Source organism: Tarenaya hassleriana, unplaced genomic scaffold (assembly GCF_000463585.1).
Source record: "Tarenaya hassleriana unplaced genomic scaffold, ASM46358v1 Cleome19, whole genome shotgun sequence".
Classification (NCBI taxonomy): Eukaryota; Viridiplantae; Streptophyta; class Magnoliopsida; order Brassicales; family Cleomaceae; genus Tarenaya; species Tarenaya hassleriana.
The window spans coordinates 1,953,540-1,971,189 of record NW_010965304.1 but is presented as its reverse complement, the minus strand read 5'-3'; the positions used below and the strand labels follow the sequence as shown (position 1 = coordinate 1,971,189).

The 17,650-nt window shown below is 39.8% G+C and overlaps 5 protein-coding genes across 6 annotated transcripts; 4 read left to right on the top strand and 1 right to left on the bottom strand.

The window, feature by feature from the left end:
* Positions 1 to 12: 12 nt before the first annotated feature.
* LOC104811098 (aldehyde oxidase GLOX1-like) lies at positions 13 to 1,882 on the top strand. Its single transcript, XM_010537680.2, has 2 exons — positions 13 to 341; positions 429 to 1,882. Exons 1-2 carry the CDS (start codon positions 27 to 29, stop codon positions 1,758 to 1,760), a joined length of 1,647 nt encoding a protein of 548 aa, XP_010535982.1. The 5' UTR covers positions 13 to 26; the 3' UTR covers positions 1,761 to 1,882.
* Positions 1,883 to 4,093: 2,211 nt separating this feature from the next.
* Positions 4,094 to 6,108, top strand: LOC104811097 (aldehyde oxidase GLOX1-like). Its single transcript, XM_010537679.1, has 2 exons — positions 4,094 to 4,490; positions 4,579 to 6,108. Exons 1-2 carry the CDS (start codon positions 4,176 to 4,178, stop codon positions 5,911 to 5,913), a joined length of 1,650 nt encoding a protein of 549 aa, XP_010535981.1. The 5' UTR covers positions 4,094 to 4,175; the 3' UTR covers positions 5,914 to 6,108.
* A 583-nt stretch (positions 6,109 to 6,691) lies between these two features.
* On the bottom strand, positions 6,692 to 11,129 carry LOC104811096 (probable lactoylglutathione lyase, chloroplastic). 2 transcript variants are annotated; one of them, XM_010537677.1, is made up of 9 exons: positions 10,818 to 11,129; positions 9,433 to 9,637; positions 8,815 to 8,939; positions 8,584 to 8,648; positions 8,248 to 8,460; positions 8,097 to 8,144; positions 7,794 to 7,901; positions 7,447 to 7,587; positions 6,692 to 7,076 (listed from the first exon to the last, which is right to left on the bottom strand). In XM_010537677.1, the coding sequence occupies exons 1-9, from the start codon at positions 10,948 to 10,950 to the stop codon at positions 7,035 to 7,037; spliced, it is 1,080 nt and encodes a 359-aa protein (XP_010535979.1). In that variant the 5' UTR covers positions 10,951 to 11,129; the 3' UTR covers positions 6,692 to 7,034. The 2 variants fall into 2 exon arrangements, with proteins under 2 accessions (XP_010535979.1, XP_010535980.1); XM_010537678.2 differs by lacking the exons at positions 9,433 to 9,637; positions 10,818 to 11,129 and adding an exon at positions 9,069 to 9,292.
* A 922-nt stretch (positions 11,130 to 12,051) lies between these two features.
* Positions 12,052 to 15,473, top strand: LOC104811095 (probable RNA methyltransferase At5g51130). Its single transcript, XM_010537676.2, has 8 exons — positions 12,052 to 12,483; positions 12,960 to 13,074; positions 13,520 to 13,567; positions 13,882 to 14,140; positions 14,453 to 14,540; positions 14,615 to 14,680; positions 14,780 to 14,848; positions 15,120 to 15,473. The coding sequence occupies exons 1-8, from the start codon at positions 12,283 to 12,285 to the stop codon at positions 15,207 to 15,209; spliced, it is 936 nt and encodes a 311-aa protein (XP_010535978.1). The 5' UTR covers positions 12,052 to 12,282; the 3' UTR covers positions 15,210 to 15,473.
* An 82-nt stretch (positions 15,474 to 15,555) lies between these two features.
* LOC109116576 (disease resistance protein RML1B-like) lies at positions 15,556 to 16,653 on the top strand. The gene has a single exon (XM_019202243.1). The coding sequence runs from the start codon at positions 15,602 to 15,604 to the stop codon at positions 16,460 to 16,462; it is 861 nt and encodes a 286-aa protein (XP_019057788.1). The 5' UTR covers positions 15,556 to 15,601; the 3' UTR covers positions 16,463 to 16,653.
* The last annotated feature ends 997 nt before the right edge of the window (positions 16,654 to 17,650 follow it).

Sequence of the window (17,650 nt, the reverse complement as noted above, 5' to 3'; positions counted from 1 at the left end):
CCCAAAAAAAAAAAAAAAAAAAAAAAATGGGAGCCTCGACCGGACTCCTATGGACCATATCCATCGCGGTTTTGATCGCAGCCGCGGCTGCGGCGGAGGCCGAGACCAAATGGCCGGGGAAGTGGGAAATGTTCCTGCAGAACTCGGGTGTCTCGGCAATGCACGCGGCCTTGATGCCTAACAACAAGGTTCTGTTCTACGACTCCACCATCTGGAGAACCTCCGAGATCAAACTGGCTAAGGACGAGCCTTGCCACGTGTACGACCCGAACAAGCCGGCCGATTGCTTCGCTCACTCGGTTCTTGTCGACGTCAACACCGGTGCCCTAAAGCCTCTTCTGGTATGACCAACACTATCCTTCTTTTTATTACAAAGATCTCACCGACATGGTATACTCATCTCTGTTCTTTTTCTTGTCGGACGATAGCTAAGCACGGACACATGGTGCTCATCCGGAGGTTTGACTAAAAACGGGACTTTGGTTAGCACCGGAGGGTTCCAAGGAGGAGCTAACACGGCTAGGTACCTAGGCACGTGCGATGACTGCAAGTGGGTCGAGTACCCGACCGCTCTTGCGGCCAAGAGATGGTATTCGACCCAAGTCACCCTCCCCGATGCCTCGTTCATGGTGGTGGGCGGTCGGGATGCCCAAAACTACGAGTTCATTCCCCGGGAAGGAAGGACCAACACCAAACTTTTCGACTCGGCTTTGCTAAGAGAAACAACCGAAAGGGATGAGAACAATCTCTACCCTTTCGTTTGGCTCAACACCGACGGGAATCTCTTCATTTTCGCCAACGATCGATCCATCCTCCTCAGCCCGAGAACCAACACGGTCCTAAAAGAGTTTCCGAGGCTCCCCGGCGGCGCACGTAGCTACCCGGGATCCGCGAGCTCGGCCCTTCTCCCTATCCGTCTAGGTCTTGTCAACCCAGACGTCATTCCAGCCGAGGTTATCATCTGCGGTGGCTCGAGAAAGGACGCCTATTCTCGCGCTTACCACAAGATCTACGAGCCGGCGTTGCAAGATTGCTCGAGAATCAGCATCAATAGCCCTAACCCTCAATGGGTGACCGAGATCATGCCTACTCGACGTGTGATGGGTGACTCCGTGATCCTTCCCACGGGCGATATCCTCTTTGTCAACGGCGCACAACGTGGATGCTCCGGCTGGAACTATGCCAAGGATCCCAACCACGTCCCCCTCTTGTACTCCCCTGACCGCACCATTGGAAAACGCTTCACAGAACTCGCACCTTCCACCATCCCGCGTATGTACCACTCGACTGCTATCGCTCTCCCCGACGGTAAAGTCCTGGTCGGAGGCAGCAACACGAACAACGGATACCTCTACAACGTGGAGTACAACACCGAGCTCCGCGTCGAGAAATACTCGCCGCCGTACCTGGACCCGGCTCTATCCAACCTCAGGCCGACAATCGTGGCCTCGGGCACGCCCAAACAGGTGAGGTTCAGGAGGAAGTTCACCGTGAAGATCGAGCTGAAACAGGAGAAAGTGGTGAAGGAGGATCTGAAGGTTACGTTGCTGGCGCCATCTTTCACCACGCACACGGTCTCGATGAACATGAGGATGGTGGTGTTAGGGCTGAACGACGTTAAACGCAACGTGGCTCCAGGCGTTCACCACATTCAAGTCTACGCGCCGCCGAACAGAAACATTGCGCCGCCCGGTTACTATCTGATCTTCGCCGTATACAGAGGTGTCCCCAGCGCCGGAGAGTGGATTCAGGTTGTCTAAAAAGATCGATAACGACGACGATCTTTTTGCTCTGAAGCACCGATGGTTGATTCAAGATTTCTTTTTTTGGCCCATGTTTTTCGTCGATTCTTGTGCGCGACAATTCTTTAATTCTTTTTGTGATGACGTTAATACATAAAAATAAATTAAAAAAAATAAATCAAATGAAGAGTCTATTTGACCCTTGAGCCTCAAAGTTAACAATTTGTTTCGGGTTTCGGTGGAGTTAAGCTTAATTACCAAAAACTCCTCGTTAATCCCAACGCGTAATGCCATGCGAATTGCGAAACATGGCCTCAAGATTTATCGGTATCTTTTTTTTTAAATAATTATTAATTATAATATATAATTATTAAAGACTATAATCACAATGGAAATGATAAAGTTTTATCGGATATCATAAATTCAGTAGAACCGTTGTAACATAAAATTAAAGATTTATTTTACAAACGTAAAATAAAATATATCAACAGATTTACAAAAAAAAGTTTATAAAAACTCATAATTACTAAAAGATTTATTTAAAAGATTAATAAAAAATTTCAATAGTAACTAAAGATACTATAAAAACTCAAGAAGAGAGAATTACAAAAGTTTATTTCGCATTTACGCATAATTACAGATCATTTTTTTTTCTCGAGAGAGGAACACACTAGATATTGTTTCATTTTTTTTTCATCCTCAACCCTAGTAACCTTTGTCGGATTGTACGTGGATTCTTCTTCAAAGAACATCCAAATCTCCGTTATAGTTTCTTTTTTTTTTTCGACCCTTCTCTTTTTTGGATTCGATAGAAATAAAAAAAAATGACTAATCAGAGGTTTCGATAGTTTCGATCTTTAACCTCACGATAATACAATGCTCGATCGCATGAGCTCTAATGGCGATAACCCTAAGTTGGAGAACAGGCGAGCTAGAGAGAAAAGACTTTGGTCTTATAAAGAACCACGCTGGTAAAATGACCGAACTGACCTCGAACTCTTGACCAAAAAATAGGGGTGTCAATAGAACCCGAAGTCCGAAGTCCAACCCGAAACCCGCCCGAAAAATTAAGGACCTGAGCCTAATAATATAGACCCGATAAATAAATGGACGGACCGGTCCGACCCGAAAAAAATTAAGACCGAATCGAATCCGGTCCGAAACCTGCCCGACCTGCCCATTTAGCCCGAAAAAATATTATATTATTAGATTTTTACTTTCATTTGAGATTTAATACCACACAATATTATATAAAAACTTTTATTTGTATGTTTTATATATATATATTTATATTTCAAAGCAATTTGATTAATATATATTAAACTTATATTATATATATATATATTATCAAACAGTTTGATTAGATTTTGGTTTAATTAATTTATATATATATTTATATTTATATATATATATTATTAGTTTAACTTTAATTTTTAAATTCCATTTCAATGTTTTTCTATACTTTATTGTACCGAATATAATTTTCATTATTATTATTATTATTATTATTATTTAAATTATTATTATTATTATTATTATTATTATTATTATATATTAATATTTATTTTTTATTAAATAGAAAAAACACGAAATCTGGTTGGAATCCATCCGAAGTCCTATAAAATCGGATTACGGACCACCGATTATAGATTCGAAAAATAAATGGACAGACCGACCTGACCTGAAAAAATCTAAGTCCGAACTAAATCCGATCCGAACCCTGCCCGACCTGCCCATTTTACACCTTACCAAAAAATCAAAACTGGTGAAATGACCGTTGTACCCTCGGAACTCCTCGCCGCATGTGTATAGGATAGCGAACCCTCCCCTACTACCAGTATCTTTCGGACACGCTTCGCTTCATGCGTATTCCTAATTTGAATATTGTTTTATTATCTTTTAATTTATTTTATTATTGTTTTATTGTTTTTAAAGTTTGTGTGATATAAAAAGTTAAAGAGAATAATATTTATTTATTTAATATTTTATATTATTGTTTGTATGTCAAAATATAAATTTGGATTTTACATGTTAAGATATTAATTAATTGTTTGATTATAATTTTTTTATAATCCAAAATTATCGTAACCGATTAATACGGACCGATCGTTCGCCCACCCCTATTAACCCCATTCCAAACAAATCTTTGTATTTTTTTTGTTTGATTATCATCGAATCCATCCATCCTTGAAGTACCCAAAAAAAAAATCTGTAACAAGACTGCATCCATTCAACGTTAATAAACACGAAATGTTTATGAATCACCTGCTTTTGTAGGGACAAAGTCAAAATACAAATTTAGAAACGATAAAATTAGACTACGTTTACCTATAAATATAACCAGAAACAAGAGATGATTCTCCAGGCACCAACACGAGCCATCAACCGAAGGAGAAAAAAAAACACGAAGCTAAAATAAAAAATAAAATAAAAATGGGAGCCTTAACAGGACTCCTATGGACCATATCCGTGGCGGTTTTGATCGCGGTCGCGGCCGCGGCCGAGGCCGAGACGAAATGGCCGGGGAAGTGGGAGATGTTCGTGAAGAACTCGGGAGTTTCGGGAATGCACGCGGCCTTGATGCCTAACAACAAGGTTCTGTACTACGACTCCACCATCTGGAGAACCTCGCAGATCAAACTGCCCAAGGGCGTGCCTTGCCACGTCTACGACCCCAAGAAACCGGCCGACTGCTTTGCTCACTCCGTCCTCCTCGACGTCAACACCGGCGCCCTTAGGCCTCTTCTGGTACCATACGATAGAAAGGAAACGTAAATGTTGTTACAAAGACTTGTTTGAGATTTAACTACTCGTATGTTTTTGTCCTAAACGACAGTTAACCACGGACACATGGTGCTCGTCGGGAGGTTTGACGAAGAACGGGACGTTGATTAGCACTGGAGGATACCAAGGAGGAGGCAGAACGACGAGGTACCTAGGCACTTGCGACAACTGCGAGTGGAACGAGTACCCGACGGCTCTTGCAACCAAGAGATGGTACTCGACTCAAGCCACCCTCCCCGACGGCTCGTTCGTCGTGTTCGGCGGCCGAGAGACCCACAACTACGAGTACATTCCCCGAGAAGGAAGGATGAACACCAAGCTTTTCGACTTGGCTTTGCTTAAAGAAACACTCGAGAAGGATGAGAACAATCTCTACCCTTTCGTTTGGCTCAACACCGACGGAAATCTATTCATTTTTGCCAACGATCGAGCTATCCTCCTCAACCCGGGAACCAACGCTGTCTTGAAAGAGTTCCCGAAGATCCCTGGCGGCGCACGTAGCTTTCCGGGCTCCGGAAGCTCGGCTCTACTCCCTATCCGTCTAGGTGTTGTTAACCCGGATGTCATCCCGGCCGAGGTTATCATCTGCGGTGGCGGAAATAAAGAAGCCATGTTTCGCACTAATACCAGGAGAATCTACGAGCCCGCATTGCAAGACTGCGGAAGAATCGACATAAACAGCCCTAACCCTCAATGGGAAATCGAGATGATGCCTACTCGACGTATAATGGGTGACGCCGTGATCCTCCCCACGGGCGATATCCTCTTCATCAATGGTGCAAGGCGTGGAGCCGCGGGTTTTAACTATGCTAAGGATCCTAACTACATTCCCCTCTTGTACTCTCCCGACCGCAACATCAGCCAACGCTTCACAGAACTCGCACGGGCTACCATCCCACGCATGTACCACTCGACCGCTATCGCTCTCCCCGATGGTAAGGTCTTGGTCGGCGGTAGCAACACAAACGATGGATACTTCTACAACGTCGAGTTCAGTACCGAGCTCCGGGTCGAGAAATTCTCCCCGCCTTATCTGGACCCGGCTCTATCCAACCTCAGACCGACGATCGTGGCCTCGGGCACGCCCAAACAGGTCAGGTTCAGGAGGAAGTTCACCGTGAAGATTGAGCTGAAACAAGCGAACGTGGTGAAGGAGGATCTGAAAATTACAATGCTGGCACCATCTTTCACTACGCATGCCGTTTCGATGAACATGAGGATGTTGGTGTTGGGGCTGAATGACGTTAAAAGCAATGTGAATCCAGGCGTTCATCACGTTCAAGTCTACGCGCCGCCGAACAGAAACATCGCGCCGCCCGGTTACTATCTGATCTTCGCCGTCTACAGGGGTGTCCCCAGTGTCGGAGAATGGATTCAACTCGTCTAAAAGATTGGTAATGACGGCCATCCTTTTCTCTTTTTTCCCGGAAGCCCAAATGATCGATTCAAGGCTTCCTCTTTGGTCCATGTTTTCCCTCCCTTCCATTGTGTGGTAATTCTTTGATTCTTTTGTGGCGACCTTAACACAAAAATAATTTTTATTTTTAAAATAATGATGAGATATTTGATCCTTGAGCCTCAACATTCACAATTTGGTAACGATTCATCTGAAGACGAACGCCAATATTTGCTAGAAGCTGTTATAACAAATAATAATAATCAGAAACACAACAACTTTTTGATAAAAGAGATTGTAGTCTTGAACATGAAAACAATCGATTCAAGATTCTTTTTTGGTCCATGTTCTTGATAGAAATGCGTTGTGCAAAGGAAAGAGCGAGGAATGAAATCAATTTGTTTTGAGGAAGAAGAAGAAATGGTCGGAAAGTTGATACCTCATAGTTAAATTTTCTGGTTATATAAAAAGACTTAGAAACCAGTCAGCAGACATACTTTGGTTCATCGTTTCCTTTACTCGTTTTGGCAATTATTCGTTACACATTTGCTATTGATTCCATTGATTTGGGTACAAATTCTTTTAAATCAAAAGAGAAAATAGTTTCAACCCAATTTATACTTTTGGAGTTCAACATTGTAGTAGTTTGCGTTGAACAAACTAAACCGGAAAAGAACTGAACTAAATTCGGATTCGGGTTCGGTTCGGTTTGATTTGTTTCTATTTGGTTTCGTCCCATTATCAGTTTCTCAAAAGACGATGCAATGCAAAAGCGAAACCAATCTGAAACTTTTATTCACTCTTTCTAATGGTAAATTTGCAACTCCCTGATTTACACGACGTGACATCAGTGCAGTTTTTGAACAAACTACACTAATCACAGCAGCGTTTCTAACAATAGTGAACTAATATAACCACTGTAGAAAGATCGAATCCAAACAGATTGTGCATTAAATGACTTAGATTACCTGTCTTGCTTGCTCTATGAAGACGAGGCTGGCCAGAGTATTTCTTCAAAGCTAATAGTAGGGAACAGATTAGGATTCCGATGTGTCTTTTGCTCCTGTTCAGACCCGGTTCCAGGCGTTTTGGTTGCTCCCTTCTTTGGTTGCTCACTCCAGCTCTTTCAGGAAATCGATGTTGTCAACAAATACCTACAAAACGGAGGGTGAAATCCGTTTTTTTGTTCGTGCAAGAAATCGAGACGGTCAGTCAGCTATCTGTTGTTACCTCTCGAATTCGTAACAAGAGTAGGTAGAAGTGAAAATAATCGGACATAGGCATGGTAAAGGAACGGTAAACTGAAAACATAACATGCGCAAAAGGGCCGGTGAATGGAGAAATCCTCTGTAGTACAGAGGGTTTGGCCAGTCACTTGCAGGCCACATTAGTGGGACTAAAAACTTCATTTCCACAGCTCACACAGTAAAGATAAAAACTGCGTAGATCAATTCCTTTTTTTTTTCCAGTGTTGATTGAATATCAACAACTCATGCAATATGATATAATTGTGAGGAATCTTACCGTCTTCCAACCATCAGGATCTAAGCATGCAGTAATCTTGGTATTAATACCAGGTAATGGCCCAGGTTCCCGGGTGATTTTTCCTCCACAGAGTTTTATTGCCTCAGCGGTTTTGTAGACGTCATCTGTGCCTATAGCAATCTGTGAATATATTTAACGGGAGTTCACAAACAATTGTGATTAGCCACATCAGAAAGCGTATTTCGTGCAATGCAGGAGCTTATGGGAAGTTAATTAAGGCAAACTGAGAACAGAAACGGAAAATCTATACTTTCTCTAACACTTTCACATAATCACATGATGCGAATTGGTCTGGAAACACCTAAAAACATGTTCAGAGTTTCTACCTGAGCGTAAGCATTCCCTTTTGCATATTCTGTGACGCCATAATTATATGTCAGCTCAAGAACTGCACTTTTATCTTCTGGACCATATCCCATCATGGCTATCGTGTACTGGAAATAAGATTACATATGAGGTAAGTGGTATAAGAAGAAGTAAATAAACAGCAAACTTGAAGCTCACAACAGCACATCTTGAAGGGAAAAGACAAAAAAGAAAAGTGAGATACAAAGCCTGTCCTAGCACCTACATGATTGTAAGAAAAAGTCATGGAAGCAAAAGTGGAGATATGAGGCGCTACAAGTTACCTTGTAGTCTGGATTGTCTCTTGTCCGGAGAAGCTCCATTCCGAAAGCCTATAAAGAGAGGAAAGGCATATTAATCAAGAATAAAAACACAGTTTGAAAATGCTCAGATGACACAGGTTGAAGCTCAAAATCATGTTTGAAAAGGACTCACCTTCTCAAAGAAATTTATGGACCTATTGAGATCACCAACACGAAGCATAACTTGACAGAGAGGTTCTGGTGTAGGACCTCTTTCCAAGAGTTCAAACTTGTAGCCATCAGGATCTTCTATAAAAGCAATTACAGTTTTGCCACCCTTGACAGCACCAGGCTCTCGGGTAACTTTGCCACCTTTGGCTTTTATAAGCTCAACAGTTTTTGCAACCTTGTAAGAGAAGTAGGTAGCACTAGTTAGAAACGAGACTAAGGGGAACAGAAACAACAAAAAAACACCCAACTAGGGAGAACAAAAGCAGGCCAACATTTCACATGAACGTTAGAAACTCACATCCTCAACTGCAATACCGAAGTGTCCAAAGCCATCTCCAATGTCATAATTGTCGACCCCATAATCTGGAAGCAGCATACTTCCAACACTCAGATTAACCATCTTACAAAATATGCAGGCCATTTAACTCATGCAGAGATACAATTTGTAGTCCAGATTTTTTCAACAATTTACGTCCAATGCTGCAGGGTCATGGCAGTAGCACGAAAAGGCAAGGTACAGATCACTTACTATACGTTAGCTCAATCACAAAGTGCGAATCTTCAGGCCCATAACCAAGGAATGCATTTGTATATTTCTCTTCTGGTATATCACGTTTGCGTAGAAGCTTCATTCCCAGACATTCAGTATAGAATCTGCAGCAATCAGATATTTCTATTGTATCCTATATGTGCCACCAAACATTTTGAAACGTACTCAAAGATCTTGAGCTACACATAAGATTAAACAGTCAAATCAAATCAGGAGAAAGCAAACTTTTATACTTTATTGTCCGGTCCATGTCCCCGACACGATAAACTACATGAAGCATCCTTCTCTTGTCCTTTTTGACCCACTCCAGAAGATCCTCCTGGGCAGCAGTTGTGCTTGCTTGAGCTGCATCCCCAAATGCTGCCACTCCAAAGCTGTTAACCCCCCTTCTCAACAACGTAGAGGACTTCAGCCCACAGTGTAGTGAATGATGAACAGCTGAAAACAATAGGAAAATCAGTTTATCTGTAGATAGTTTCAACATACTCGGCACAAGGAAGCATGAGAATGAGAAAATAAGAGATTGAAAGCAAAAATCTTGAGCTACACATAAGATTAAACAGTCAAATCAAATCAGGAGAAAGCAAACTTTTATACTTTATTGTCCGGTCCATGTCCCCGACACGATAAACTACATGAAGCATCCTTCTCTTGTCCTTTTTGACCCACTCCAGAAGATCCTCCTGGGCAGCAGTTGTGCTTGCTTGAGCTGCATCCCCAAATGCTGCCACTCCAAAGCTGTTAACCCCCCTTCTCAACAACGTAGAGGACTTCAGCCCACAGTGTAGTGAATGATGAACAGCTGAAAACAATAGGAAAATCAGTTTATCTGTAGATAGTTTCAACATACTCGGCACAAGGAAGCATGAGAATGAGAAAATAAGAGATTGAAAAAAAAAAAAAAAAAAAAAAAAAAAAACTCTGGCCTACCAGAACACCCTTTAACTCTACCCTCAAACCTGCAAAAGGCTTACAAACATATATAATGCGCTAATACTCAGTCATGAGGTGATATGGATACAAGTAGAATTAAAGAGCTGCATATACAGCTGTTTTCAGTTCCATAGCTTGAGATCAGAGAAGGCAGCATCAGCATGTGGCCTTAGATATACGAGGACTAGCAGAACTTGGACATACTGAATAAATTTCAAAACAATGGAAGCTTAGTACTTTATGGCCATATGGTTCAGCACTACTCCAGAGGAATGACCACAAAAAGTATACACTACGAAGAATTTAACTAAAGTAACCTTCGAGCACAAACTCTTTCAAAACTCTCCAGTACAGACTCTTTCTCAACTCCCCGGTACGAACTCATTCCATGCTCTTGGAACAAGTCGAAACTAAACTGCTTTCAGTTCAGCAGAATAAGCATCTTATCCACAGAAAAAGCAAACATTAAGAAGATTTTATTGAAAGTAATCATTTGAGCACAAACTCTCTCTGAACTTTCTATGCCCATGTTCACTAAACAAGTTCAAAAGACATTTCTCTGATATCAGTACGATAAGCATCTTATCCACATCAATGGCTACATAAAAAATGCAGGAAACATCTGTCCAAACCCAGAATCAAATAAGCTGAACCATAGTCAGGAAAATGGTCACAGTTACGCCCAACAAGGCAAAAGAAAAAAAAGCAAAGCATTCATGTCCGAAACAACAAACACCATCAAGATGCGCAGCAACCTTGTATTTTACTATTCTTGCCTTCTCCAGGAGATTTCAGCTTTTCTCATGCCAAAGTTTTGAGATTGTAGAGAGAACAAATGAAACCATAACACAAACACCACCAATCAAAGAGAAATCCGAACAATCTCATTCCCCGAAACATAACCACGAATCACAGTAAACAATTCCACAGATAACCCTAGTTCCAAATTCCACTCATTAATCGAACAAAACTTCCAATTTCCTCTCTCAGATTCTCAATATCTCACAAACCCAACGAGATCAGAGGGTCCGGATATGGGGGAGCCTTACCGCCGGAGAAACGGGTGCAAGGAACGGTGCGCGAGCGATTGAAGGAAGAGAGAGAGGTAGAGAAGCGAGGAGATGCGGAGAAACAGCCGAGGGAAGGTCGGAATGAGGACGCCATGGGAATGATCCTCACCATCTTTCGTCGTCTTCTTCGTCCTTGAGAGTCTGCAGATGATGATGATGATGATGATGATGTGTATGTATATGCGTCAACCCGAAATGTATCGCTCTGATTGGACGAACGAACAAAGCGGTGGTTTTTCAACTCTCGTGGAAGAGGAGGAAGATAGTGAAGAGGCGATGGAAGTAACGATAAGCTCTGTAATTTTATTTTATTTTTTGTTAAATAAAAATATTACCTTTCGAATCTTAGGAGAATAAATTCTGAGCTCAAAATCCAAGCAATCTTTCGTTTTACCTGTAACACGTTCATTGGCTGGGTTTTCTTGATCAATTCGTATAATTTATATTAAAGTATTCTAAAGAAAAATAATCTAATTTACATCAAGTTAAAAATCGATGCAAAACCGAATAAAAAATAAATTTTATAAAATTTAAAATAAAAATATTCAAATTAAAATAATTAAAACTGAGAAATATGACTCCTAATATACACATTCACTCACATTTAGTTTCGAAAATGGTTATGGTTATTGTCGAGCTAGTTCGTAATCTTGTGGTATTTTTGCTCTACAAATACATGAAATAGAATTTAGTACCATATTTGTTTGTATTTGAATAATTATTTTATGTATGTTTATATTTGATTTTCTCCTTTTTATATATACTATCTATGTATTTGGAATCAAATATGATTTTTTGTGTTTCGTATGGTATTTATTTTGGATGGAATTTTTTATTTAAGATCAAGATGACGTTTCGTTTTAAAAATATATGAATATGTAAACTGAATTTGATATTGCATTTAAATTTGTGCATAATAATTATATATATATTTGTATTTGAATCTAAATCATATTCAATCGGAAAATTTATATTATAAGTTACCAAAAAAAAATTTATATTATATAACATGGTTTTAAACATATGAGGTTCAAATCTCGCGAATTATGTGAAAAGGTTAAAATTATTTTTTTTATTCGTTTGAAAATAAATCCAGCCAAGTCGGTTAACGGTCATGGTTCGGAAAAACCCGAATCCGACCCGTGATCCGAGTTCTTAACCAGGTTGCACCCATTGTCGGTTTTATTGATGGCCGGTGGCACGTATGTGTGTGTGTGTTTTTTTCTCTTTCCTTTTAAAATCCATGACATTTTCCATTACTGCAGTCACTCTCGTGAAACCCTAAACCATGCATCAAGAAAGCAGAACATAAGGTAGAGAGGAAAAAGGTCGTTTCTCTCTCGGATTCGAGCCGGGGCGTAAAGGGAGAGGAAACCCTAAATCTGTATCAACAAACCCCCTTCTCCAATCGCGTCTAGGGTTTGCTATCGATACTCGGGAGAATATGGGTAAAGACAATGGGCAGAAGAAGAACAAGAAGAGAAGTGACGACAACCAGAGGACCATCGAGAAGGTGGAAACGCCGGAGCAGAAAACCCTAAACCCGCCGCAGCAAGAAGGGCAAGAAAACGGTATTCTGAACAAGAAAAGGAAACGCCAAGAAGTTTTCCCCTTTGGAAACTACAGAAACTACTATGGTTACCGAGTAAGCCCTCTTTATTTCGGCTTTTTTTCTCTGTTCTGTGAGAAATCGTAGATATTTTGATTCTCCTATTCGCATTTTGGGCGTTTCGCGTGTCTTTTTTCATGCTTCAAGACATTTATTCTTATCAAGCAGACCCAGTTCTTAATCTGATCGTTTCTGGTACTGAGACTGGTGAAATCTAAAATCTGTTTGTTAAACATTGTGTTGGGTTTGTCTCAATGGATCTTTTTCTTAAATCTAAAATTTAGATTCTCCTTTTCGCATTTTTGAGTCAAGTTTCGGTTTTTTTGCGTGTCTTTTTGTAATGCTTTAAGACATTACTTCTTATCAAACAGACCCAGTTCTTAATCTGATTGTTTCTGGTACTGCAATGGTGAAATCTAAAAACTGTTTGTAAAACATTGTGTTCGATTTGTCTCAATGGATTTTTTTTTCTTAATGTGTTTGGGTTTTGACACTGCGTATTTGTGTGTTAGATTAGTCATGATTCAGACGAGGATCCTCGGCTTAAAGTTATGAGGAAGGAATGGTTTGAGGGCAAGGATTGTCTTGACATCGGCTGCAATAGTGGCATCATAACGATCCATATTGGTAATTTGTATGCTAATTGTCCTCCATTCAATTTTTCAGAATTTCCCAAGTCTCTTTTTCCTATAGATGTACATACTATCATGGAAATATGTGTTTATATATGTACTTATGTTTATATTTATCAAATGGTGCTTTATTTGCTATGATAAGCTACTGTAATCGAACTTTAAGATCTTTATGAGTTCTTGGCTACTTGGTTTCATGTATCACAATCTTATCTGCTAAATTGTGATGGGCCATACAAGCAGTTTATGGATTTTAAATGCATATAATCTCAATGTTCTTGTTCCTGAATTGTATGTGCAAAAGTTCTTGTTCGTATATCTGTATAAGTCTAATTACATATTCGATAACCTCTGGTTTACTTGGGTTATTTAATTTTTAGCCTGTCGGTACCTAGATTTTCGAAGGTGTGTACTCTGATATTTGCTTTATTCTGCTGCAGCTAAAAAGTTTCAGTGCCGCAGCATTCTTGGAGTTGACATTGATTCAAGTAAGAACTCCTTGGTCGTATAATATCTTTCGGTTTTCTTTTAACTTCATATCAGAACTGAATGATATTTTTGATGACCAAATCATCATAAAGTTTTGTGAACCTCAAAAGTATTGAGTGACTTCACGAAGTAGCTTGTCATTCTTCTTTATCAAATGCAACATGACAGACTTCCAAAGATGCCAAAATATGAGGAGAAACTATATCGAATTCAATGACTTGATGGGTTTTATGAATTATGATATTCCGAGTTTATTTTTTATGAAGAAGTTATAATCGCCAATGCATTAAATTTTATTCTCTTTGTTTGTAAGGCCGTATTGAGGATGCTTACTGGCACCTTAGGAAGTTTGTGAGAACGCAGCATTCTGCCAAGCGAGGTGAGAAGAAACCAAGTCCGGAGGTTTTAAACAGAGTAAAGAGTTCAGAGGAACCATCTTTGACATTGTCTAGCGCTGAGACAAAGGTGGAGAACCCAAGACATCAAAACCTGTTGGATATTGTCTCTTTTCAGAAAGAGAATATTGTTCAGAGTAGAAATCTCGACGAAAATCGCTACGATACAATTCTTTGGTAAATCCCTCTTTCTGCCTTGTTCCTCATCTGCTTCTATTGTTGGTCTCTGCTTCTTGGAAATGGTTGGGCTAGAGAAGAAGAAATTCGGCATTTTTAAATTGAATTTGTTAATTTCATTTGCTAGAAAAGATATATGAGATTCCATATGTTGTCGGCAAAAGTTTTAGTTGTGATTTCACTAGAGATCTTTGAATGCATGTTTGATTCGTTATAAACTGTGTTTTTTTGGTTGTGTTTACGGATAAAACTGAATTAAAACTATGTTTTTTAGACTTGAATTTAAATTTTTTTGCTCTGGATTTGATGCAGCTTGAGTGTGACGAAATGGGTTCATCTAAACTGGGGTGATGATGGTTTAATCACCTTATTTTCGAAGATTTGGAGGCTCCTCAATCCGGTATTTACAATTTACTTCACCGTTTAAACCCTTTTATTTTTCCGTGTGCTAATGACATTTCGTCTGCGTTTCAGGGAGGCACTCTTATACTGGAACCTCAGCCTTGGAAATCTTATGAAAACAACCGCCGTGTCACTGAGGTGCGTATCCACCTAAAGATTGAATCTTTTTTTTATATTTATCACATAGGTCGATGCTCCTATAATGGTGGATGTGCATTTTCTAAATTTCCTGTGCAGACAATTGCCATGAATTACCGGAAGATTACTATACGTCCAGAGCTTTTCCAAGAAATTCTTCTTGATAAGGTATTTTGATTTCTCCATTTGTTTTTTCTGATATATTTGGTGCAAGACGTGAATTGATCAAAATCTTCTATAGTTGGTTCCGGATTATAATATTTCTATCTTATGAAATCCACGATTTTGGTGAAGAACATCAAGAAAACAACTTGCCTTTGTTTTCCTGTGATGTCTTGTGGCTGCTGTAAGAAGGGCGTGTTTGCGGTTTTGGATCATTGCCTACCAGTGTTTTCGTTAATCCCTTCTTCTTCTTCTTCGTTTTTTCTTTGGGTCTCAGATCGGGTTTAGAACTGTGGAAGATCTGACGTCGAGCTTGTCGGGTGCTAACAAAGGATTTGACAGACAGATTCTTGCATTCCAAAAATAACTCAGGTGCGAATCATGCAAGAGCAAGTTAATTTTTTTCACAGAGCTTCGGTGTTCTTTTTTCTCGTTTTTCAGAAGCATTCTGTAAGCACAAAACATATATATAGCATTTGACATCTAATTATATATAATGGTATGGTTTTGTGTGAAGATTTGGTCTTATTAGCTGCAAATTGCAATGGGATATGTATACGAGGAATTTGTGTGTTACTTTTGCTCGTGGGGTTTTATACCACCAAAGTCTATGAAAAATGTGAAGTTTTAAGGGTCATTTTTTTGTTGTTGGTTCCTAATCATTGGGGTTGGGGTTATTACTGTAAGATCTTAGATTCTATAGAGGTGATAGAAGAAGTACCATCCTCAGTTAGGCTTGATAACTTAAGATATCTATATATGAGTAATACCAACATCAAGAGTTTTCCGGATTTATTCCAATGCTTTCCAAACTTGCTTGACCTTAGCGTTGATGGTTGCAAGAACCTTGAAATGCTGCCAGAGCTCCCTCGTTCACTCGAAGGCCTCAATGCCGATGATTGCCATTCCCTTAAGAAGATATCAGGTGGCATATTCAATCCAAATTCCGTTGTCACATTCGCAAACTGCGTGAATTTGGATGAAACATCTGTGCAAGATGTCATCCAACGGTGGAGTTGTGAATTGGTAGTGTTGCCAGGTGAAAAAGTGCCGCCATACTTTGATCACCGGAGTAGTGGAAGTTCTCTAACCGTCAAGTTGGGCGAGATGCCACGTTCTCCTCTCTTGGTATTTGAGCCATGCATTCTGCTTGCTGACCAGGAATGGTGTTATGGTGAAGTGCGGCTAGACTGTTGCCTCAGAGGCAGTCATGGGGTTATCATTCGAAAGAGCTTTCGTTGGAACACACATGGAAGTCTTTCAATTGTACCGAATCATCTCTGTATACTTGGCTGTGCCTTGCTACACAAAGCCGACAATCCCGCAGCTGAACTACCCTTCAACCATGTCGTGTTCAAATTCCATGCCTCCCATGCCGTCGACATAAAAGAATGTGGTGTACGGCTCTTTGAACACAGCACAATACCTCCGGATGAGTGGCTTATCCAACCATTTAATTGCGGAGAGCCTATAAGCATAAGCAGCGACCGGGAAACAAGCAATGAGGCTGGACATAGCGAAGCGTCGGAAGACTCTGAAAGTGCATACGATGGTGGTGATGGCTTTCAAACTGAAAATGATGAGTCAATGCCGAGGAAGCGAACAGGAATCGGTCCATGAATATGAATACAACGAAGAGAGGCAAAGAGGGATTGCGGTGGTAGTGATTAATATTCATTTTTTCTAATTTTTTTATTTAACTCACATTAAAATTCATTTTCTAAAAAAAACTGCCTTCGTGCCTTGTATTAGTTAAATGTGTATCTTAGTAAACTAATTGTAACTTATTCTACAAAATGCAAATTCAAAGATCAATACTACAGCTTCTACAAATCTGAGAGTATGAATCTAAGATTAACAACTAGGGATAGAAATAGTAAAATTAGAAAAGATGTGAAAAAAAATAAAAGAACTGTCAACCTAATTGTAAAAGTATTTGGCGAACATTTTAGTACATTGCGTTGTTCAAACAAACCCAAAATTATTTTTTCGATTTAATTGGTGGGCCCAAGAATTGCAAAAACGAATATAGGGTGAATAAGGGCAAGAAAAAGACGGGACTGATGGTGGTCAGTCTTGCCCTTGACACTTGTAACTATGGCATGTGATTCAGTGTGCCACAAACAGTAAATATCTCAATACATGGAGGGCATTTCGGGGATCTAAGTCGAATTTTGATGCCGCAAAACTCTCCAATGATGACGCACCCACTGGTCTCTGTCGTCTACAAGGAGCTTGAATCTCTCCGTCGGTGAGCTCAGGCAAACATTTCTTCTTCTAGAACTTTTTCCCGGAAAAATCTACTCTTTCTCGGAAAACGAATCATATGGGTCGTCTAGAAAACGCTCCAGTCATGGATCATTCGCCGAAAAATGAAGGAAAAATGCTGTGTGTTTTCTTGTTTGAATTTGTTTTTTTTTTCTCTCGCTGTAATTGTTAATCAGAGTATCACCAATGTGTTCATGAACATCGATCATCCTTCTTTGACCTTGGAACTAAATTTATTTTCTTGAATAAACTCTGCATGGCTTATTTTCTTCTTGGCATGTGCTCTAGGAAATATTTTTTTATTAGTGATAATTGGAAAAATACATCATAATATATAACAAAATACTACAGAATATTCTAGGCATAATATCTAGGGTAAATCATAATCATATCAATGATAATATTATAATAATAATATCTTTCTATATACCTCTCAAGATGAATCATCTATGATGAATTCAATCTTGTTATATAAAAACTGATCGTATTGAACGAATCATCTTCCATATGGTGGTGTAGTTCAGACTTGAGTCGGTGTTG